Below are 26,446 nucleotides of genomic sequence, written 5' to 3' on the forward strand. Positions count from 1 at the left end.
GAAAAGAAAGGTAGGAAAGAAAGAAGAGAAAGAAAAAAGAAAAGAAAAATACCCTCACAGTGAAATGCCTTGGTTGTCAGAGGAAGCAGCACTATGTGAATAGCTATCCCACAAATTCCAAAAATTGGGAAAATCTCTCTATATATTACATTTCACTTATAATATACCCTATAATCTATAGGATTATGGTTATAAATATATTCAATGAGTTAGCTAACTGGTCCAGCTATCATTTCAAACTACAAAAATTTTTACCTTCAAAGTAAGAAAGCTCATTATATCATCAGTGTCAGATAATAAGTGTTATATTTACAATTCTTATTTAGCACTATGTTGGCACAGTCCCTATTTAGCACTAACACAATAATACAAAGTAGTGAGAGGCATAGCAGTTGAAAAAGAAAAGGAAAAACTTTCTATTTACAAATGAAATGATTATGCATATCTAAAAAACAAAGAATCAACAAAGATGTATATAAGCAGTAAGAAAATTTTATATTGGGTTATATAACTAACAAAAAATCAAGAGCATTCATATATGCAAACAAAAACTAGTTAAAAGATGCCCTAGAACAAAAATAAACTACCAGAGCAATGACTTAATGTATGTCCAAAACTATTTGCAGAAAAAATTTAAATATGAAAAATAATAAAGATTTAAGCAAATGAAAAGTTATCCTCTCCTATCCTTAGGGTACCTAATGTGATAAAGATGTCAGTTCTCCTTAAATTAGTTTATAAATTAAACAAAATCTCAATTAAAAATGGCATTGTGTTTTCCCCTCCTTAAGCTAAACAAGATGATTATAAAGTTAATTTGGAAAAACATCAAGAAGAGTCAGGAAAACACTCAAGAAAAGCTTTGCGGAAGTAAGGGGCCATAACCATTAAATGTTAAAATATGAATTAACTACAGATCATGGGATAAAGGAGACAAAACTACATACAGGAACTTATTGTATAGTGAGGCCTTTTAGGATAAACAGTATGTAGGAAACAATAATATCCATTCTTCACACATTAAGCAGAAACAATCCTAACTGACATGTAAGGGCAGAAATGATTAAGCATCAGAAGAAAATATCAGAAAAATCCTATAACAAGAACTACCACCATCTTAAAAAACAATCTGGCAAGTATAAGAGTAAAAAAAGAAAAGATGATGAAGGAAGGATTATAAGTAAAGTAAAAAGAATATGGCAAACTAGAAAATACTTGAATCTTAAAAGGGTTGATCAAACAGTCCCATATAAACGTGAGCCAAGATATGAATTGTTAAAACAGAAATTCAAAAGACAATCACATGAAAAGACATTAAGTTAATTCCTAACAGAAAAATGAAAGTAAAACAGTATGGAGATTTTATTTCTCCCCTATCATAGTCACAAGACTCCAAAAGCAAAAGGATTAAAATGTCTTCCACTGGGAAGAAGGAAGAAAGACAAGTCCTTAGATACATTCTGCTAAAAATGCAAAATGGTACTACACCTGAGGCAAATAATTTGGCAAAATATAATCACACACACAATTATCCTTAAACTCAGCAATGCCAATTCAACGAATGTATCCAAGACATGGGATCAAAAAAAGAAAGAAAAAAGAAAAAGGAAAAGACATATGAATGGGTCCATTCATGAAACCTATGATAGAAAAAAACCAAAGGTCCTTTAATCCAAATGTTAATCCATAAAATATAGTCCACCAACAAAATGAAAATATCACACAGCTACTTTTTTTAAAAGATGAGGTAAGATAAGAAATGTCTTAATCTCTAAGATGTTAAATGAGAAAGCTAGGAGAGATATGCATTTGTGACACTGGACAGCTTGATGATTTTTTGGATATGACCCTGAAAGCACATGCAACAAAAGTAAAAAAAAGTAAAAAAGTAAGTTAGACTACATCAAAACTAAAAACGTCTACGCATCAAGATACAATCAACAGAATAAAAAGGAAACTTACAGAAAAGAAAAAAAATATTTTCAAATCATATATCTGATTAAGACAATACACAGAATATATAAAGGATTCTTTCAACTCGACAACAAAAACTCAAGCAACAAGATTAAAATCTAGGCAATAGACTTGAACAGATATTTCTCCAAAGATAATAAATGAACTATGAGCATGTGAAAAGATGTTCAACATCAGTCAAAATTAGGAAAATGCAATCAAAACCACAATGATATATCACTTAACATCCATTAAGATGGTTGCTATCAATAAAATGGAAAATGACAAAGGTTGTTGAAGAAAATGAAGAAATTAGAACCCTTGTGCAATATTGGTGGGAACTAAAAATGGTATATCTATTATAGAAAAGAGAATGACGATTTCTCAAAAAAACCTAAAAATAGAATCACTACATGACCCAGATGTTTCACTTCTAAATATACATTAAAATGAATTAAAGTAGGGTCTTGAAGAGATATTTTTACACTAAAGTTCACAGCAGCAATACCCATACTAGTCAACATTCAATGTTCACTAATGAATGGACAGATAAATAAAATGTGGTAAATATATATATACAATGAAATATTCAGCCTAAACTATGACATGCTACAACACACACAAAACTTGAAGAGAGTATGTGAAGAGAAATATGCGAGTTACACAAAGACAGATACTGTATCTCACTTTACATCAAGGGTAGTCAAATTCATTGCAATACACATTTTATTATATCATCTACAAATAAATCACAAGGAAAATGGGACTACAGTCAAAACAGATGATTGATTTATTGATGGACAGAATATAATCAGCCAACTGCAATATGTGGATCTTTCTTTGAATCTCAAATTAGATAAATTGTAAAATACAATTGAGGCTTACTGGGGAAATATAAATGAGTTACTGAATAATATTAATAAATTAATTTTAATTTTTTTGCATTCTAATGGTCTTATAAGTCTTTGTTAAAGAGTCCTTATCTTTTGAAATACAAGTAGGAATTTATATATAAAATGATATTGTATTTGCAAATGGCTTCAAAATACTGAGGTGTAATGATTAGAATGAATAATCGATAATGTAAAATAGGAAGAAAAGGTCCAAAGGGGTAGGGGTAGTGGGAGGGGCAGGGGAAACGAAAGAAGGGAAAGGAAAAATGCTGAGAAATGGAAAAAATGGAAATAAAGTCTTTGTAAACAGGGAAGGGTGGAGGGCGTGAAGGGAGGTCTAGGAATAGGGAAAAAACATGTATATTTTCTATCCAAACTCAGTCTGTAAAGTTTTATCTCAGCATTCAAATAGATCATTTAACAAGCCATTCTAACAACTCCATGCAGCAACTCCAAAAAAGATTTACTGATTAGCAGTAAAGGTTAACACAATCCCTTTGAAATGATCTGTATTGGATGTGGTTTCTCCCCAAATCCCTAGTCTTATACAAATCACTACTAAAGATATTTAGCCAATAATTAATAGAAAGAGGAAAGCCTGAGTTTGTAAGAAGCATTTCTTTACATTACTTCTTTTTTGCAAGAAGCACTTTCTTTATAGCATCTCCACAGCATTTACCAAAGCTAAAAAAAAAGTAATGTATCTATTATCCTGCTTATGTACTTGAATGATAAACTTCAAGAATGATCATTTCTGTTATTCACAACGGTTATACCATGCATACTACAGAACCACAAGGCATGTATAGCCAATGATAAAAACAAGGAAGCAAATATATGCATAATTACATACAAATTTCTCAACCAAGAAATGTAATCTAAACATAATCTACTTTTTTTTTCCATTAAGTTTATTGGTACATTTTAGGTATAAAATACAGTTACATTCATCATTGGGATCTTGTACCATTACATGAATATCTTGGTTCTTACTTTTTTCCCCATTCCCCTGCCCTCCCTTCACCCCCTCCACCCTTCCCTATTTGCAAAGACTTTGTTTCCATTTTTTTTCTTTTCTCATATTTTTTCTTTTCCCTTTTTTCCGTTCCCCTATCCCTCCCACTTCCCCTGCTCCTTTAGACCTTTTCTTCCTGTTACACACTATCAATTATACATTTTTTTAAATTACAATATCAAGATCTAGGAGACATTACCACAGATTTTACAGAATTTAAAACAATATAGAAAGCATATTTCAAAAATCTGTTTTGAAATAAATTTGACAACTTCTAAGAAGTAACTTGGAAGACAAATTAATGGAACTAACTCTGGAGGAAATATAAAATTTGAACAGCACCTATTAAAGAAAGTATATTCCTAGCTTGAAAACCTACCTATATGACAACAGCAGGCTCATATACATTTTAACTGATAAATTATATCAAACAATTAAAGCAGAAAAAAGAAGGAACACTTCTCCCCTCATTTTAGGAAATCAACATTGTGCTAATCCTAAAACTGGATAAAGATAATAGAAGAAAAGAGTATGAACATAGATAGAAATTTGTTTTTGAAAGAAAAAATAATCAAAACGCAAGTAATGCACTGTATTTCTTACAAAGATGTACAAATTAATTTACTGATTCCACATACAACGTATCACAAAAACTACTATACTTACTGTAACATTGGGGAAAAAAGGATATCCACTTAACAGATTTAATTTCATTCAACAATGATTCACTAAGCCAAATGGGCAAAAATGATTCTTACAGAGGACTGTCAAATGAATCATAGCTACTAAAAGATTACTGACTATATAAATCAATAATCAAATCACATTTAAAATAAAATAAAATACATAAAAATCACATTTAAAATCACATTTAAGCTCTAAAATCAGATAGCCGACCAATCCCTGTCTCAAAGGTTAGCATATTTCAAATAAAAATAATAAAGTTTGTATCAAACACTAACATAGAAAATTCAACATTGTTTCTGTGCTTCCTGGATACAGCTATTTTAGACAATATGTTGAGGCACATACTGAGCAGACACTGCCACTGCGAGCTGCCAGGTGAAGTATATTATAAAGCGTTATGAAGAGCACAGTCGGTTATCTGTTGGAGAAGTAGCAGGGGTACATTTCCCAGTTGCCATCCGAAACTGTAACAAAGTGATCCTGCATGATAACAAATGTGAATAATTTCCCTATATATAAAATAAAGTTTATATTGACTCTTTACTAATTCTACCCTGTATCTTATTGTGTGTGTGCATGCACGCATGCATTTACAGCATGTGTATGATACAGAAAATCATTTGTTACCGCAAGATGGCTTTTAGGGAACAGATAATTAAGTAGTTCGTAATTATGCTAGATAGAATTCCTGAAGACAAAAAAAAAAAAATAGCATGGTTTCACTGAACAAGTACTGTAGAATTTTTCACTGAAGAAAAAAACTACCTAAAAAAACTAGTTTAAGTTTTTATCTTTCTTTAAAATTTGGACCTCAGTTAAGGCTTCACATTTTACTATCTAAAATGTTTGAAAAACATAGATTTGTTCATTCCTGTTCTTTTACCAAAACAACTGACACACAAACAGTGATCAGCGATCTCTCCAGTGAAGAGGACATGGTGTCAGGTATTCTGATGCTCCTCTTTCCATTAGACTTCTCCACAATAACCAGCCAGATTTGTTAAATTAGTCACTTATACATCATTTTAAAAAAAATCTTTCAAAAGCCAGTACGTCTATTCCTAATTATTGTCATCTGATTTGGAAATACTAATTAAAAAAAAACAGATAGGTAGTTGAAAAAGGAGTAAAGTTTAAAAGAATCACTTTTTGAAATTTGAAATCCCTCTTGCTGCTCACCTTGCCTTTGAGACCCACCATGCTGGATCCCTTTTCCGTAAGAGTCAGCAGTGAGAAGATGGAATAGGAATGGCTTCTTACCCCAAGTAACCACCCCTACAGGGGGAAAGCTTGGGATGATCTCAGAATCCCAATCACATCTTCAACATAGAGACATCTAAAATTATGTGGCAACTTGAAAGTGACCCTAAGAAAACAGTTTATGAAGAGTATCATGACTCTTTAGAATAAGACTATACTGCCCAGTCCTCTACCCACCACCCCAAATTTAGAGACTTATTTCTGATTTAGTTTCTCCAACCTTGGTATTATTCAAAGACTGACCCTTGCTTAAGGGGCAAAAAACAAAACAAAACAAAACAAAACCCGAGTAAGAAATACTAGGAATCCCTTATCAGTGAGTGTAAAAAAAAACAAAACAAAAACCTTCTTCACTTCATGCCTGAAACATAAAGGTGCTCAAAAATAAGCTGATTTAGGCCGGGGATTTAGCTCAGTGGTTCTGGTGCCTGCCTTGAAAGCACAGGGTCCTGAGTTCATTCCCCGGTACCAAAAAAAAGCTGATTTATATCTTTGTAACCACAAGGTATGCCAGAAGTAGTCTAAGTGTTTAATTACTACAAAGAGGTAATTTAACTATATGCTTTTAAATCAACAGGAACATTCATGTATTAAGAACACTCTTTCTTTCCTTTTACTACCCTTTCTCAAAGCTGAGTGGTCTTTAGTACAGGCACACATTTCAAATGTAAGTCTCATCATCTTTTCCTAGTAATTGTTAAGTCCTTTCATGGGACTACAAAAAAGAACTGTGATTACAGCATTGCCATTAGCCGTAGAAACAATTTTTAAAAACAAGAAGCAGTAAGAATAGGTGGTTGTGGTTGTTTTCAACTCTCAAGCAAGGAAAACCTTTTCAAGGGATGGGTAAATTTTATAGAACAAACAGAAAATATGTACAGAAAAATTACAAAAATACTAAGTATTGTTACAGATGACTGGATTGGCATTTAACAGGCTGAAAGAAGAAACCAGATCAATCTCAATCTTGCTGGGGTCAATTCGAGTGTTCAAACAAAACAAATTTTTTCTTTGTGTTTGTGTCCTAGAGGTGCTAAAATATTAACCAACTTTATAAATGCCATGCACAATGAAACCATTTAAATATTAAAACACATTTAAAATATATATTTGTATCAAAATCTTAATAAATAGTGGATATAATTAGGACAATGTCACTAGAAAAATTAAAATACAAAATACCATACTTCCTAAAAAACTGCATGAGGAGGGGCAGAATGTATTTAAAAAGATATTGTACTATAATTTGATCAATTTAATCCCAGAATGTATAAACAACTCTAGAACAAAATGTACTATTAGCTTTGACAATCAAAAGAACACAAGTAAAATCAGTTCGTATAATTTTCTTACAACAATTTTAAATTATTGTTTTCCTTCCAAACTGTAAGATCTATTTTGTCATATGCAGATTGTAAGAAAGCTTTAAATTATTAGAATAATGCAAATCATATATGGTATAAAATTATAAATGTCTTAAAAATCAAAATTGGATTTGTGCATATATAGTCAGTGTGTAAGAGTTAAAATATCACAAGATTATAAAGTCAGATTTTTGCTCCATAAAGAACAAGTTGAACAGGACTCAGTATTTATACTGGTATAATCTGTATTAGAATAAAGAAAATATAGATTTAAAAGCTTACCAGACTCTTGCTATACTACAAAAACATGCTCCAATATTCAAGTACAGTGTTTTGTAAAGTACTTTATTTCCATTAGCATTATAAATTTTTGTTCTTCAGCAAATCAGCAAGAGAATAATGGCACAAATCAATATCATACTCTTCATAGCAAGTAATAGTAGGCCATTTATTACAGTAAAGGCCACTAGAATCTCAGCTGAAGGTATATCACACATTTCCATTTGAACCCCATTTAAAAAAAAATAATTCATCTGACTGAATGGGTTATTTTCTTTTACAAAATAGTCTTCACAGGCTTAAGTACCTTCAACTTCTTAAAGCAGGAAGTATACAAATATCTCAGAGAAAGCCACTTATGCCTCCTAGGGGCCTTGCTACCAACTACAAGTCGTGGAAAGGTGACAAATTGCTTCATCGAAGGAATGGAAATAGGGAGAGACTTGTGAACAAGAAAAAAGAAGTGTGAAGAAATAATTTAAATTATTTCAAGCTTTTTCAAGTCCAGCATCTTTGCCACATAGACCACATGATTGCTGGTATCCCCTAAGTAGAATGAGATGGAGAGAGGCACAACTGATGGAATCCCCCCATATCCTCACTGCTATACAAGGAACAAGTGGCTGAATTTCTTTATATGTCACTCCTTGCTTTGTTCCACAGTATGCCATACGCATACTGTCATGGTGCTCTTATCAACAATGTGAAAGCAGGCTGCTAGCTCTGTTATTTGAGTAGCTCTTGTACAGAGGAGTTCGCTGGTACCACAAAGTTACTTAAACCCCACAGCATTCTCAGCCTACAGCATTATTTGATAAGAGTTTTCTTTTTATTACTTGGAAGACTGAATAAGCAATCTATCCAGGAATCCTTTCATTTTTAATTTAGCTCCAATTTCCAGGATTATTAAAAACATATAAGGAATGTCACAAGAATATTAAATATTACCTCAAAGAACACAAGTCATTTATGGAAGGAATTATCTTTTTAGATAGTTGTGACCAAATGAGAAGAAATTTCATTGTTATTCCATTAGGCCAAATATAGATAAGCAGAACAGTTTAATGCTATTAAATACATGATCAATCCAGAGTGCTTAAAATTAAGCTCAATAGCTCTGACACCCTAGAAGAAAAAAAAGAGGAACAAATACCTTAGGTCCTAATGAAACACTGCAAACAGACATAATATAGATGTGTGCTTTGCATACTACAGTCTGTTTTAAAACAAACCTTTTCTGTCTCACAGGGTAAAAATTCACAGAGAAGTATGTTTTATCTGAATCAGTCATTATTTAGTGCTCTCCCTTTCTAATTACATGCACAATTGTTTGCAATTGGCTTGTGAATACTAAGAAAGCTAGTACAGATATTTTCACAGAAAGCACATCCTTTTAATTTCAGCTGATTCATAAAAAGAGCCATTAAAAGGGAATGTTTTAAAATTATCAGTTCTTCAAGTACAACTAAATTATTATCCTTTTCTTTCCCCAATTTTATTAAGAATACTCTTGCTCAAAAAGAGACACCCACCTATATACCACAAAAGACCTACAGAAGTTGCCAAGTAAGCAAAAAGTGAGGAACCAACAGGAAGACTGCAAAGTGCTTACAGTACAGTTTGGGTACTTTTTCATCACTGCACCCTTATTTTTAGCTAATTAACTCTTATTTAATATTTAACTCAAATATGCTTGGTTACATGGCTTCCACACTCCTACAACACTGGAAACAGAAAACTGGAAATCAGGGCAAAAACTACCAGGAATGAGATGAAAGAGCCCAGTAGCAATTAAAGAATGGTAACAATTACTAGACAATAAAGAGAGGAGGCAGGAAAACTATAAAAGTACCATATGAAATTCAAGAGGCATATCTGTCCAGGGACATTTTCATTCAGATACAAAGGTACACTCTCTTCAATATCCAAGTGGTGGCAATTTTACAGCATGGGCCAAAATAACAACTCTGGTTACTCAGGAGTTTAAAAAAGCAGAGACTTTTTAAAAATACTTTAACAAAATGGATAATTTTTTAAAAATAATTTGAGCATCCAGTGATTTTTAAAATCCTCAGTTATCCAGAAAATCCATCTCCAAAAATGACTATCTCAGAGAGTTCCAAATAACTGAGGGATACACATATTTTTAAAAAAGGAAGAAAGGAATGCTGTAGGTTTAAGGACTTTGAGAAGTGGGGAAAGACTCACCTAAATCATATTTATCAAATCCCCTCCCTATCTTTTCCCCTATTTTCTTCCCACCACAAACCCTGAACATATCTGCCTACCAGAGAATGTATTAATATTTAAATTATTTTCACCAACTACAATATATTTTTCCACTATTTCTATAATATACAATTCCATCTTACCTTCTTGTATATTGTTGGTCCATCCACATTTGTGCTCAGAATGACCACTACTTTATAATCATCAGAAAAGTGACTTCAATTCCAGGTTAAAATAGGTACTACAGTGTAGCTTGTTGAAAGTCAAACCCAAAACATTTACTAGAAGTGTCTTACATTGAACAAAGAAATCCTACTCTGTTTCCAAGGGGGATAAAAAGACGAGCCTAACCCTGGTAACCTTAACACAAAAGGAAGCTAAAAAGGCAGGGACTCGATAAGAACAAAGGATTGTGCTTTCTGATGACATCAATACGTATTAAACACGATGTGTTACACATCCTTCTATCAATATCTGAGATGATAAATTTGCAAATTAATACCACATTGGACATAACTGCATAAAATTACAACAGCACTCTCTTTAGAAGGGATTTTGATTTATATAATGGTGGTGACTTTTATGTGTTTAATGTTTCTGAAACTAAAAGAGGAGATGAACCAGTGTGAGTGAGCAGAATACAATGTAGGAGAAATAATTATGCTTGTGACCTCATGCCCTATAAGGTCACTCTGCATCGCAGGGCAAAGGAAATCAGGAACCATCAGCATTTACCTCAGAGAACTCACTGACTGGAATGAAGGGCAAGTGTGGGTATATTTCATAAACTAGCAGGTGCTTGACCTCATAAAAAAGTCAATTATCAAAATGTACATGTAGAATGTCACAAACAAGAGATATATAAAGTGAGTTCTGTAAAATATCTTCACTTCAAAAGAAATTTCAGAAATCCATAACATTCATCTTCATCCAAACTCTCAAGAGTTTCACAAAAATCACATTAATCCCTATTTAGCAAAAATAATTAGTAGAATTCTTTGAAGTGTTTTGGAATATAAAAATGATCACATGCTACAGAGTGATGGCTCAAAAAAGATTTACAAGATCTTTGTAAGTCAGTATTAAAGAATGCTATATTTATAATTTGAGTCTTGTTACCACTGAAATATAAATCACAGTGTTTAAGAAAATCCTTAAATTTTCTATCAAAAATTAGGCATAAAACATTCATAACAATTTTCAAAGATAAAATAATAATTCCTAACTGATTCAAGAATGAAACTCCATAACCTGAAGCCAAATTCTCATATAACTCAATAATTGAGGACTTGGTTCTTATGAAAACCTGTGGTTTTGCAGTTAAGGCACTATATGGCTCCTTTTTCTCCCCTTAGTGATCTCTATTCTATTGCCAAATCCCTGGGCAATATAAATTAAAGTGAATTCTGAGGCAGCAGCAATAAGGAAAAAAAAATACAGAAACCAATACAGGGAAAGAAAGGGGACAGTAGCCAAAGTTCACTACTTGTATTAGGCACTGTGCTGAGCGCTCTGCAAAATGTGTCTATGTAACACTCCAAAGAGTCCTGAGAAAAGGAACTCATCCTGGCCCATTACATTCCGTGGTTCTCAGATAAACCTGCAAAAGGCTTTTTATTGCATTATGTACCTAAATAAAATACAGAGCGTTCCATCAATATGGCCAGTTGACTTGAGTTGTCCTTTCAGTCCCAGTTCAATCACTTATTGGCTGTGAATTCAGAGAAAGTTACCATTCATTTAAACCTCTGACCCCACATCTCAAACATAAAATGCTATCACAGTCCAAGAGTACAGGATGACATTCTGCTCTTTAGGTAAAAGCATTTTATGAGTTCAGACAAGTATCTAATAAAGGGACTCTTACACAAAGCTCAGTCATAAGTTAGGTGCTGCCAATATTCCTTAGATAGTTATTGCATATTTTTAAATGCTTCAAATAATTACATTATAAGAAAATTTCTGATAAGTGGTAAATTTACCAGATATATTGTTTCATATTTTGCTGATGTTAGTGATAAAGATTCCTATGCTAGAAACAGGCTGTAAGTTTCTAAAACAATGCCTTACGATTTAACTTGCTATCATGATCATCTCAAATATTAATGACAATAGTAGAAGCAATTTCACTACAAGCACGTGGCTGGCAGGTGTGGGCTGTCCACCAGCTGGCTCCATAACCTTTTGATCCCTTCAGACAGCAAATCTGTTCAACAGCCCTATGTGGTCATTCCTCATTTGTTGTATGCTTTCTTCTCTTTTAATATGTTCAGAATCTCTATTCCTTTAGCATGACATCCTTTTATTAAAATAGAAAGCTCCCAGGAAAGCGAGCTAAAACTAATTTTACACTCAGTCAATGTAAAAGTTCCAGAATCGATTTATGTATTATATCAAAAATTGTTAATGTGTGATGCTTTAGTTACATGTAGAAGACAAGTTTATTCTTTCTCCAAAAGCCAATTACAGTAAGTGACAAGACTAAAATTTTAAACTAGCATTCAGTTTATTTATGAAGAACTCAAGGATATCATAATTAACTAAAAAGGATCTAATTTCATAAACAGGAAGCTTTAAAACTAGTTTATGCTTTTTTAAACAATGATGGGAGCTATCAAAGAGTAATTTTTAAAGTTATTATTCTGCTCCACTTTATGTTATTGCTAAACATAATGTGGCTGAAAATGACAGCATCTGAAAGCAGTATTAGTTAAGCCAAGTATCTATTTTTCTCTACCCCCATTTAAGATCTAATGATGTTAGAATATGTTGGATGACAATAAACACTGAGTAAGAAAATGAGTTTTAGAGTCTGACAGTCCTTTAAGTATAAGAGGGGCCTTCAGCAAATTCTTTAATCTCTCCTGACCTCAGCTAACTTATGTGAAAGAAAACAAAACAGGGGTAGGGGTTGGAGTGATGATAACAGTACCTACTTTACTAGCTTCCTGTAATGTAAAATGAAACAACACAGGCCAAGTACTTAGCAAAAACCTGACAGAGAGAAAGTGTCCATTCACGGCATGTATTTTCATTACTGTACTTATATTTTATCCTCTCCAGAACCAATAACAGACCTCTTGTCTAGCAACATATGCAATCCAATCGCTGCTTCAAGAAGTATTTGTGGTTGTACTATACCTTTACCTTGCAGCTAATTCAGGAACAAAAGAAACAAAATGGCATCCACTACAACTGCTAATAATATCTTTCTTCCTAAACCATCAAAAATACAACACTACATTAATCTTTGATATTTTTTCTTGGGCTTTTATATGTAATCAGTAATCAAGATTTAGACATTATCTTTTATTCTACCTTATATACACTTAAGTCTGGATTCCATATGCCTTTCTTTAATAGATTCTTAGCTACTTATCTATTTTAATTCATTCCCCTGCTTTACATTATTCCATTCTAAATAAAGAGATCCTTAAAATGTTTCCGAATATTTCCATAACTATATTCTCCTTTTAAAAGAATGTTTAGGGCCAGGGATTTAGCTCAGTGGTTCCACTACCTGCCCTGCAAGCACAAGGACCCAAGTTCGATCCCCGGTACCAAAAAATAAAAATAAATAAATAAATAAAAGAATGTTTAATATTTGCTATTGTGTAGTTTCACCTTCAAACAACTCTATAGTACTATATGCATCATTGGTCCTTAAATTTGGGGGTCTTTGATTCAATAATTAATGATAAATTGATCAATCAAATTCTATTTTTTGAAATAGCATAAACTCACAAGTTATGAACAAAGAATGTGTTCTAGACTGTTCAAATATTCAAAAGCAGAGCTTCTTCAGCCCAATCTTATTTTTTTTACATTTTTATATTCTGAAAATCTGTTTTTTACATCTACACATATTTTAAATGAATTTTAGGCCTAATATTTTTCTTAGAGTCCATATGTGTAGAGGTCCTAGTTTTAAAATTTAATTTCCTTTTTATTAGAATAAGAAAATTCCCACTAAGCAAATAAAAATCAATATTCACTATAAATTTTCTAGGGCTCAAACAAATACAAATTTTAATTGGAGTTGTTATTGCTTGGTCTTTTGGTTATATATGAAAAATGTATTTGCATTTACTTAACAAATAATGCTCACTATGAGCTAGGTACTATCCTATACACTTACAGATTAACTCATATATTCATCATAATCCTATGAGGTCCTATTATAATCTTAATTTTTAGCTGTGACAATATTGAGGCTAAGAAACCTTAATGAAAGCGTCCAAGGTCTCATGACTAATTAAACATCCTCTATACTCATCACTGGCAAATACTGGTAGGTAGACCAGTACAGCAGTTATAGCCATTTTAGAATTTTGGGTTTTTTTCCTTTCTCAAACAATCATGCACTACCTTGACATATGTAAATAATATGACAAATGGATGAGTATTCATTACCAAAAATAACTGATATTAGCAAAATATCTTTTAAAAATGAATCCACCTAAAATCCAGAACAAACATTATATAGTAAAATGGTTTGTGTGAGTTTCATTAAGGCTTTAGATTAAAAATTTTAAATAATTTATCCTCTAATCAATATCATTCAAAATAAAATTCTAAATTTTTTTTAGTATAAAGAAGGGGTCAAATGGAAACAAAGTCTTTGTAAATAGGGAGGGGTAAAGGAGTTGAAGGGAGGGCAGGGGAATGGGGAAAAAATAAGAACCACGATACGTCATGTAAAGGTACAAGTTCCCAACAATAAGAGTAAGTGTATTGCATACCTAAAATGTACCAATAAAAGAATTTAAGGAGAAAAAAAAAAAAGAAAGGTCAAATGAAATTACAAATTGGGGTTAAGCATAATTTTTCTGAGAAGAAAAATATTATGATAGCAAATATATCTTTTCTCCAATGTTCATATGACCTAACAACATGATTATAAAGGTTTTACAAAATATATCTTAAAAACTTACAACAATTTTCCCAATCCTTCAAATTATACTCTCTTGATTATTTGTGTGTATATATATATTTGTTTGGGTTTTTTTAGTACTGGGAATCGAACTGAGGACCTTGCCCTTGCCAGGCAGGTGTGGTGCCCCTGAACTACATCCCCGGCCAATTATTTGTTTTTTGTTTGTTTAGTTGGTTGGTTGGTTGTTTGGTTGGTCGTTTGAGACAGAATCTGGCTCTATAGCCCAGGCTGGCCCAGTACACTAGCTTAACTCTAACAGATCTTTCCGTTTTTTTGGTACTGGGGGTGGAACTCAGGACCTTGTGCTTGCAAGGCAGGTGTAGCACCAGTGAGCTAAATCCCTGGCCCCTTTACTTTTTAAGGATTCATAATTCCAACCTCAACTTGCAAGGATTATTGTCATGTATTTGCACTTCATATAACCATGTCAATTGGGATCAACTGGCATCCATAAGCAGAATAATGGGCAGAGAAAGTTGCTAGTGTTTTTTGATAGGGAACTAATTTTATAAGTGGTCAGTTCATTAGTGAATATTTTGATATTAGGTTGTTTTGCTATTGTTTTTTTAAATTGCCAAACTGCAAGCTATAATGAATAAAAAAAGAAGGAAACATAATTTGAGGACACCTTCTCTTCACTTTAAGGTAGATGACTTGCTTTTGTTGGTGTGAATATGATATACATGAGAGTAGCATGCATATTTGAGTTTGATGTTCTTTCTACATGTGCCTGCAAAGCTTTCTTAGAAAGCACGAGAATGCTTACGTGATATGACGTGGTCCATATACTGAGGTAAATAAGGAGCCCATGCATCAATGGCTTCCTTTCGTCCTGCTTGCTCAATTCTTCTCAGCTCTGCTAGAAGCAAGGCTTGTGCAGCTTCTCTTACCTATGAAGGTCATAGAAACAAATGTAACAAAAGAAAGCAAATGAGTTGGGGAAGTGAATATCTATGAGTTAGAAAGTTCATATGGACATAAAGCTAAAAAACAGAAACCATATTTATTTACATGATAAAAACTACCAAGTAATGAATTAAGTTTTTAAGCCAAATATATTGGATGCTAGTGCCTCACATCTCACACAAGACCAGACATTTCAATTAATGAATTAACTCTAAAATATTTAACACTGAAGTAAAAAATTATTCATTTAATCAGCTTTGTGTTTAAAACTTCATTTTCCAAAGTATTCTTGCATTCTAATAAGTATTTTCAAATTTTAAATTTCCACATAAATATTACTATTAAGTCATTGTTATAAGTATTAAATTTGTTTTCTCAGCCTGTAAAAATTTAACTTTACATAGAAAATTTTATATGATACAGTACTGTATATGCTAAATAGGTACTGTTTATACAAATATGTATAAATCCACTTGATTCACGCATAACTAAGACATAAGCAAAATAGGCAATTATAATCCTATGTAACAGTACAACCTCTTTAAGGCCCATAGTGAGAATTGTTTTTCAAAATTACATCAATTTTTTTTCAATGTGGCAAACAACTTTTATTTTACAAATTTTAACTTTGTTTTTATTTGGCAGGAGAACAATAGGCATGAGGTCAAAGCAGCTAGTCAGTAGTTAAATGATGTAACAATCAATTTAGTACAATTTTTAATTGTAAGAATAACCCAAGAATATCCAAATATGAGTTTGAATAAGGAGGTTGTTTTTAAGTATAACTGACTTTTGAAGTGAATTTAAATATTATTCAATGCAAACACACTAAAATTTTAGTATGCTGCAGTCCCACTACTGCATAACATTTCAGTCAACAACAGACCACATATAAGATAGTGCTCCCATAAGATTATCCCCTAGTGACACAGTAGTTATTTTAGTTTGTATAAGCACACTGCATAAAGTTCACACAACAACAAAGTTACTCAGCGACAGACACATTTCTAAGAACATATCCCTATTGTTAAGTAATTCATGACTGTATTTATATATGGGAAATTTAAATCTCTGAATGATAAAAACTACTAAAGCCATGCAAGTCAAATGTTATAATAAGGAAAATCTCTATAAAACATTCCCAAGTTCTTAGTGATATTATAACCCAAGTAGTATGTATCAGGACCTATACTTACAATTTTATCTGAACTCAACAGCAGTCCCAGGAAGATTACATTACTATCCCTACTTTACAAATGCATTTCAAAAAGGCTAAGTAAATTGTTCTAAGTCATTAAGTAAATAATTGTTGGGACTGGTATTCAAGTTCATTTGTCTTTTAATTTCAAAGACCCTCTCATTTTGCTCATTTTAGCACCTTCCATTGGACTATAGCTTTTCACTTAGAATTTGATTGATGTGAATATACTGAATATGTGATCTTGAAGGAGGTGGTAATATGCATTTTTGTGCATATGTATGTATGATTTATGTAGAAAACAATACTTAAGAAATAATTTTAGGTTATTAGGTTCCTGTACATGGCAATCTTTGCACTTATTTTCCTGTCCCCTTCCCTCTCCTCTCACCCATGTTCTCTAGGACTCCTTTCCATTTGCAAAAGATCTATCCTTTTGTTGCCTTCTATCCATCCTTTATTGTGTTCTTTGTATTTTGCTCAAATGAGAGCTACTATACAGTATTTAAGCTTCTGTGTCTGGTTTATTTCACGCAACATTATATTTTCCTATTCTTTCAAGGATTCTCTACTTAGGAGAGAGATTTACTTAAAAAATACTTATATTACTCTTGTGTATGCTAGGAATAGGGTATAGGAACCCAAGTAAGTTGGCACCACTTAGGAATTGTGAGGCACTTCAGAAATGTTCCTATATGGTCCTTATGTCATACACATGAGATAATAAATAATATCAACAAGAATGAAAATGGGGAATGGGATTTAGAGAAGAGAGGGAAATGGGAGGGAAGGGGATTGAAAGAAAAAGAACTAAGCTGTATTATGTACACATACCTACTCCTTACGATGATTGTAAACTGCATGTACTGCAAACATGTACTAATGAAAAGATTAAAAAATAATTCCTTTCTCTTCCTCCCCTCTCTCTCAATCCCTCCTATCTGTCTTTCTGCCTGCCTTCCTCTCATTCTCTCAACAAACATTTACTGGACACCTTCCATGTACCAGGGACTATTTTAGGCTGGTGATTATATTTGAATTAGAAAAGCACTGTCACTACTTCTTGCAATATAATGTAGCAAATCAATACTTGAACAAGAGGAGAAGGTAGAAATGCAAGGTGTTCTGTGTATCGCGCGCCCGCGTGCGTGTGTGTGTGTGTACCTTTGAAAGGAAATAAAGTAAGAAATTTACTTATCAGAGTTAAAAAAAAAAAAAAAAAGAAATAATTTTAGCCAGTCCTGGTGGTACACGCCTGGAATCCAGAACCCCAGCTACTCAGAACACTGAGGCATTAGCCTGGAAAACTTAGTGGCACCCTATCTCAAAATTTAAAAAACAGAAGAAGAGCAGCTGAGGGCTTAGTTGAGGGTTCCCTGGGTTCAATCCCCAGTACCACACATAAAAATTCTATAAAGTATATAGAACTTTTTAATCAAACAGTCACTGAATTAAAGTAATAAGTTGGAACATTACTGTTTAATGTATAAACCAAGGGGGAAAAAATGAAAATCATAAATCCATATTTTCTATCACATGATGAACAGGCAATAAGATAAACATTATAAATATTAACTATTTTGTTTCAAATTTACATTTCTTTCCCCCAGTACTGAGGATCAAACTCAGGACCTTGTGCTTGCCAGACAGATTTGATCAAGCATTTTAAGTAGTCTTATTTTCTGTCTTTATCACCTCAACATTACCTCCAAGCATCGATCTTGCCATCTTCGAGCAAGCATCTCTAGAAGAGGAGGTCTAAATTTATCCAATCCCAGCAGGTCTGGCAGCATAACACAATGCATAGCAGCTAACTGACTCCATCCTGTTGAAATGTGAAATATCACAAATGCTGTTAACATTTTGCTATTCCCTAAGGAAAAAGTTTCTCTTTATGTATATGGATCAAAAACAAAAAGGTAGACCTACTAAGTTATGTTATAAATATTTCAATTTAATATTAGACATTCCATATAAAGAATTATACCAAATGTATTTTATCTCTGTACGTTTTATCCCATGTATTTGGTACCTATAAAAACTCTCAACATCTTAAAACAAATTCACAAGGAAAACACATTTCTGAACACTCTGAAATAAAACATACATTTGGAGATTGGAGAGGATAAAAATAAATAGATTAAAAAGCTATCAGTGTGAAACTGTCATCAGTTAAGAGGGGAATCACACAGATATTCAAAGACAGATTTATGTCACTTAAGGCTTGGCCATCTGTGGGTTACCACTGCCTCAGTTACAAGATGTCTTCCCTCTCTGACAAGGGCCTTTAATCCATCTCCCTACAAAATGAATTCGATATTTAATCACAATCATAACTGAAATAAGTAATATAATGTCAATTTTGAAAGGAAAAATGAATTCAGATATTTCACAAAATAAAAGCCTAACAACCCAAATTTACAGTCTTAAATATTATTAACTCTGCCTTACAGGAATAAAAGTTACATTTTCCAAATTCTAATTCAAAGTATGAAACCTGATTATATGAAAAAGACAAATATTGTATACCAATGCAGTATTTGAAAGTATCAGTATACAGAGATTCTCATTTTAACTCTATTTTAAAGGTTTCTAAAATAGCCCTATATATATATTAAATGCTTCATTTTTCCCAAATTATGTATGAGTCTATTATTAATGCACAAAATTACCATTATCTCCCAAGAATATTTAAAGACAAATAATCAAGAATGAATATTAAAAACAAAAAAAATCCCATTATCAAGGTAAGTTATCTATGAACACAGGATTTCAGCAAATCAATGTTTTAAAATATTCTAAACTGTAGTCTTCTAAAATAATGAAAAAACTGTACCATAAAACTCAAAATGATCATTGGGATTGTAAAACAGAGAGACAAACTGAAAGAAATAGACAAGTCACCTACTTAAAGATTCATCTTTCAAGGAAATTCTTATCAACTGATAATATATACGTAATTACATTAAGGTAATGGGCACACACATTTTAGATTATAATTTACTACAACATGGGGATATACATGTGTGTGTATGTATACATGTATTACTATTCTGTTTTCTTAAAGTATTTTAATGTTTAATAAAAATATGTTTCATAGTAAATCTTATCATTATGATTCTCACCAAGGCCCAAACTCTAACAGCTTATTTTAGAGTTGACAAATATCTATTGTTTACAATAGCTTAACAAACACTATCCTAATTATTTTTGCTGAAATCCAATTCTAATCCACAAATTTTAGTATAGCTCTATGCCAAGGAAAACAAACACAAAGCGAAATTCTATTTTCAAATTACCATATTTTCTTTCCACAAGTGTGCTATTTGCAACATGGGCTCTATTTCACAGGCACTGCTTCACTCCTTCCATTGAAATGGACTCACAGTTTAATGTTTTTAGTGAGGAGTCAGAATTATTCTGAGTAATACTTTAGATTTTGTAACATCCCTTTTTTTTATTATACAAACAAGTAAAGATTGAGACTACAGTGTAGACAGTGTAACACAGAACTCACAAGTTCCATTAAATTTCCAGGTGTTATAAATTATCATAGATGAGTTTAGGGGAACAAAGATTTGCAGATCCCAGTTACATTTTCAGACCTTTAAAATTAGTTTTCTCTTGTGTAACTCCACGAGAATAATATGGTAGCCCAACTAAATCTAAAGATTGAAATAATGGATTTTTGCCTCAGCCTGAAGCAGAAATAATAATAGGATAGGTGAATTCCCATCATCTTGTAATCAATCTGAGGACTTCAAATGAGAATGTAAATGAGAAGCCTCCCTCATCTCCCCTCCAACCAGAGTACTATATATAATTGTGTAAAAACAAAATAGTGTGTATGCCACAGACTAATTCTGTATCTAAAACAAATTCTGGCACATGGCAAGTATCACTATGAAAACCAACCTACCTTTCAATTTTCACTTCACAACAAAGATTAGAATCTTTGCATTCCCTAAGTAGCATTTTAGATGATATTGCAATCACGGTTTAGAGAAGCCAGGACTAATGTCACATTTTTATAATTGGCTCTTGTCACTGACATCAGCAAATAAAGTTACAAAGTGGGAAGTTTAGGACCTCACATATAACAAAGCAGATGAATGTATAAATCAGATAAAAAGAACATGTCTATTAGAATAAAGCATAGGTTGAAAGAAAAGTTGTTAGAAAGTTGAGAGAGATACCTTCATTTACTAAGAAACAGGTATGTAAAGCAGGAGTAGAAGCAGAGTCAGAGCCAGAGTGATCAGCGTCAGACCGAGCAGAAACGGGTGCAGCGACTTGCAGAGGAAAATAGAATAAAGAGGAGAGAATTGAGGTACAGCAGTTTCTGAAAAAAAGCTCAGTATTAGTGAAGAATGAGAAACAAAGTTGGAAAAATACAGTGAACGTAGAACTGAAAAATGATGTTTTAATCAGAAGAGATGATTATTAAAGATTACTGTAGGGAAATGATGTATTTTATTGAATAGCAATCACAGTGTAGTTCAACTTCCTTTTAAAGTTAAAATCTATTCAATATTATAGATGAATGATGTCAAAACATAGCTCTAAAATAATGAAGGCTATAATTCAACATATTAAGAATTAGCAAAATGTGATTCAATTTTTAAAATGTATCTCATAACAAAAATGTTTAAGTCTTCATATTATTGATTACATTTTTATAAGTTTACTCTCTAACATTACATGTAAATTATTTTTAAATATCTCAAACCAATAGTCAGTGAAAACATTTCAATTTTTCATGCTGTATAAAAACTGAATTTAAAATATACCAACTTGTAAAGCATATTTACATTATTTTTATTCATTAGAACAATCTTATTATACTTTCATTCACTGAAGTTTAAACAATATTTCATGATACAAATGCTATCCATACTAAAAACAATTACTGTGAATTTTATAATTCTTATAGAATAGATAAACTAACCCCCCCTAAAAAAAGTTTTGCTGTCAGGAAAATGTTGCAGCTTAAATTATCATATGAAAAAGCAAAAGGACCGTATGGCACACACATTCTACAACTGGAGGTCAATGTTAAGATTTAGAGGTCACCATTTGACACTTCCGTCCTATGGAGAAATTACCATATGTCATGCACAAGCATCTTCAAATTAATCCCTCTCCTTTCTTCTGTCATTGAACGGCAATAGGTTTTGGCTCCTGAACAGATTAAGCATTGTCTGCTGAATGATATGTTTGCTTTTCATGCAGTGAAGTTCTTTTGTGATGATAGGACAGCTGCATGAAAACAACTTTTTCATAATTTCCACACGAATGCATCATAATGTCAATGAGGCACGTGTGAGGGAAACAGGAGAATTAAAAGAAGTCCAAAAACAGTAGCCAAAAAAAAAAGAAAACCTACTTCCATAAACCCTAAGACATACATGAAATCCTCCTTTACTCCACTAGCCCCTTTGCATCCATGAAAGTTTTACCTGGGAAATTATAATTCTTTTTTATTATGACAGTCCTGGTTTGGTTCCTTATGAAATTAAGACTATTCTATAATGTTAAGCTTAGGGAAGAATAGTTGCTTTCAAATGTGTATTTCATATATATAGGAACTCCACTGTAAAGTAATCTTGCACAAAATATCAAATATTTCTATATCCCATTGCTCTATTTTATTTATTATATTTAATTACAAATTCACTTAAAATGACCTATAAAAAAATTTACCTGTCCTTGAAAAAAAAGTTGGTAAACCTTAGTGGCAAGGTGTAAATTTTCAGGATTTAGCTTTCATGCTACAAAATGTTGAGAAAATTATTCTGTGGCTTCTAACAGTTGAAACTTTTCTATAATTTCACTTTTTTTCTTAATCTCTGGAAAAAGTATGTTAATTCTGTGTGATTTTATCCTTAATTCTGAAAGGACACTACAATGAGAGGGTGAGAAAATCCACGACAAATGAATAAAAATTTAGTACTGAGTGACCATTACACTAGATATACCAAGTAAGTAATAGCATTAAACCATAATATTTTCTCAAGGCACAAGTGTACAGGGAAACTAGAAATGTGACTAGCAAAATTTATAAGGTAAGCATAATATATTAACAGAATAATGTTCAACATAAATAACTACATCTAATGTGAGGAAAAATCAGATTCTTGGAATTATATTTTTGAAGTCATGTTTAAATGACATTTCATATGGAAAACCTTTAATAAATTCTATATATATTAAAAAATAATAAAATAAAAAATAAATTCTACAGGCACTATATAAATCAAGCAAAATGCTATAAGTGAATTCAAGGAATCAGATTTAATACATTTTTTAAAATATTTCTGTATCACAACCAAAAATTACTAATACAACCTCACAACTAGAATGGCAGAATCTAGAACTAGTTTCACAATTCACTGAGAAACTGCCACAGCTTTTACAATTGCCCACATATAGAAAAATCAGCAATAGAAATTAGACGAAAAATACTACTTCCAAAATAAAACTCAAGGGGCCGGGGATTTAGCTCAGTGGTTCCACCGACTGCCTCGCAAGCACAAAGACCCAAGTTCGATCCCCGGTACCAAAAACAAAATAAAACTCAAGGTTTAATGTAAATAATAAAGTTATGTGTGGCACTTAATATCTTAAAAGATTTATATCATAAAACATAATCAAGCATTTGCCTTCTTAATACAGAAAAGCTGCTATCTCAATTTGCCTTCCTTATTAAGGATTAACAAATACAAGGGAAAACAGTTTCAGCACTGTTTTAAAATGGGGACATAGGAGACACAAGTTTTACTATTTTACCTGGGAGAATCCTTTTAAAAAGTCATTTTGCAGGGATGGGGGTATACTCAGTGGTAGAGTGCTTGCCTAACATGCCTAAGGTCCTGGGTTCAATCCCCAGTACCACAAAAAGAAAAAAGAAAAGAAAGGGAAAAGGAAGAAATTTTCCAGCTAAGAGCTTGTTCAACTGCTTACTCTCACATGAAAAGATAGATGAAGATAACAAACTTGTGCAGCAACATATATAAGCACATAACATGCTCTGTTCTCCCTTTCAATGGCATATTCATATGTATTCAGCATTACAATATCTAGAGTATTGGTGTTGAACAAATGTATAACAATCTTCAAAATTTGACTCCATTTTTCACTACTCTAATTGTGATATTAAAAACATAAATAGGATAGTAAGTTATATTTGCATCATATGTGCTCTTTACTAAGTGTCTAAATCACATCAGCCTCTCAGTACAAAAACATAAATAGTTCTTACATTTTACAGAGGGGGAAAAAAACATCTAAAAAGTATCAGAAAGAAAATTCAATGTTTAATGGTTTTTCAAAGCTTAACACTAAAATAATAAAACTGCTTAATGATGAATCACTTTAAGTAAATGTTTCACAGTGATCATGCTACTATGAAATGGAAGGAGGAAGAGAAAACAGGAGGAAATGAAAAAATTAGAAATTAGGAAACTATGTAGTCTCAAACAATGTACTTAATATAAAAGCATTCTGCACTGGGTGTAGCATCTACTATAGACATCCTAAAGTAGTATTTACCTTTTTATCATCCTTCTGTAGGTCTTGTCTATTATTCTTAGGTAGATTCTAGTTATCTTTTAAATCAACACAAAACATTTGGATAAATCATTAATTAGGCTTTCATATCTCTTTTCTAATGTCTGGCTTTTTGATATACAGAACTAAATAATGCAACATTCTATTTGATTAATGAGAATATGTCATATCCCCATGTTTTATTTAACTGGAATAATTAAGGTAGTAACTTCACTATGAATACAATCTTGGGATGAAAACTCTAAAAATTTCTTTCTGATTCCTTTGTTGTTTGAAAAATTCCTGTTTTGTGATACTTCTTAATGCCAAAAATATTAGAAAAAGTTGACCAATTAATCCACCTGTACTTATGACCAGAAGATCAGAAAATAATTATAATAGTAATTATGATCACCTCTGCCAAAAACTCCCTTTCTAAAAAAGTCTCAGGTACTGTGTGAATACGTATGTAATAATCATAAAGATTGTCTAGGAAACCTATTGTAACATTACTCTTTAGTATCATACCACTGGACTCAGAAATAAAAGTGCCTTCATATAGGATACTTCTTGGAATCTCAGGAACTACATTGCTTAATCTACAAAATATGCCTCATGAGATGAAATAACTTTAACTATTATACACTTTAATTATTATGCACTTTAACTCAGCATGTATTAACATGTCTGATAGAACAGGCAGCTCATTCAACACGAAAGGCAATAATGTAACCACACAGTTTAATAAGTCAGTCGGTATCTTAAAAAAAACACATTGGCAAGACAGTAGTTCCCTGCCCCATCCTGACATATGGCTCCTAAGAAGCAAACATTTTCAATTCTTTCAACCATTTCTTCCATATTAATTTCCATATCACTAAACAATATGCTAATACCATAATTTCTTGATTTATCAAATTCGAACATTAGAAATTTATCTCTACCAATATTGTGAAAGATGATTTAGTTTTGATAAACCATCTCCTAACCAATTTCCCTTCATTTATCTGCAACTTCCCAAAATTATTATACAATACTTTTTGATACATTAATATTGAGTGTTTATACTGTTGCTATAGAAATACTCTTTAACTTTGACCCAAGCAGTTTACTAACATCACATTTCTTTTACTACACACGTATGTTATTTTCTGAATTTAAAAACTATGTGTTTTCTCATTTAGCTTCTGTATGATACACTTATTTCTTCCTTTTAAGTCTTTTTTTTTTTTTCAGTAGTAGGGAATGAACCCAATCCTTACAGATGCTAGGCAAATACCACTAAGTTACATTTCCAGGCTTATTTTGCTTGTTGTTTCTTTGTTTTACACAGGATCTCACTAAGTTGACCAGGCTGGCCTTGAATTTGTAATCCTCCTGCCTCAGTCTCTGGAATAGCTGGGATTACCAGCATGTGTCAACTCACTCTCTTCTTAAACCTCTCAAAGATTTTCCAAAATCTAGTTTCATTTTTCCACCAAACACCTCTTCAGACACCATCTCACACCCTTCTCCTATCTGTTGCATGACTGTCACTCTGAGATTTCCCTTCACTTTTAATACCTTGCTGAGCAAAGGTATATAATATAGTAATTTTTCAAGACCATGAATACCTGAAAATGTTATCAATCTACCTTTTTTCCATTTTTTCCTTTTCTCATATTTATTCCATTCCCCTCTTTCCTTTTCCCTACCCCTCCCACATCCATCAATCTGCCTTTTAATGGACAGTGTGCATGCAGAATTCTAAAATGAAAAAAATCAAGCCAGGCATAGTGGCACCCAACTGTAATCCCAGCATTTAGGAGGCTCAGACAGGAGAACTGCTATGAGTTTGAGGCCAGCCTGCACTAATAGCAGGATCCTGCCTCAAAAAAACCAAAAAATAAAAAATAAAAATAAAATGAAAAATCATTTTCCCTTCATATTTTATCCCATTTCCCTCTCACTAGCTTAGAGTACTATTAAGTACAATAACATTTTTATTCCTGAAATATTATAATCAAACTGTTAATGTTGTTAAAAATTGCTGTAAGAAAATACAAAGAAAATAACTATCATATAAATAATGTGATCATGAAAAAGAAGATGTATTTGGAAATGAATGACAAACAAAACAAATATCAGAAGTATGGTAATCTCAAACATACTAGTTTTACAAAGTTGGAATTTTTGTTG

General features: G+C 32.2%; 1 protein-coding gene across 3 annotated transcripts in view; it reads right to left on the reverse strand.

The window, feature by feature from the left end:
• Positions 1-26,446, reverse strand: part of Wdr7 (WD repeat domain 7) — a 391,751-nt gene that overhangs the window by 222,239 nt on the left and 143,066 nt on the right. For 2 of the 3 annotated variants that reach the window (XM_013077256.3, XM_004858389.4), the window contains exons 17-19: positions 20,917-21,012; positions 18,427-18,545; positions 15,383-15,506 (exon numbers count right to left, since the gene is read on the reverse strand). In XM_013077256.3, the coding sequence (XP_012932710.1) occupies positions 15,383-15,506; positions 18,427-18,545; positions 20,917-21,012 (339 nt within the window). The remainder of the gene's footprint in view (positions 1-15,382; positions 15,507-18,426; positions 18,546-20,916; positions 21,013-26,446) is intronic. The other variant, XM_004858390.4, reaches the window with a different exon arrangement.

The sequence above is a fragment of the Heterocephalus glaber genome, unplaced genomic scaffold (genome assembly GCF_053883595.1).
Source record: "Heterocephalus glaber isolate CG9 unplaced genomic scaffold, H.glaber_assembly_v1.0 deba00000331, whole genome shotgun sequence".
In the NCBI taxonomy this organism is placed as follows: Eukaryota; Metazoa; Chordata; class Mammalia; order Rodentia; family Bathyergidae; genus Heterocephalus; species Heterocephalus glaber.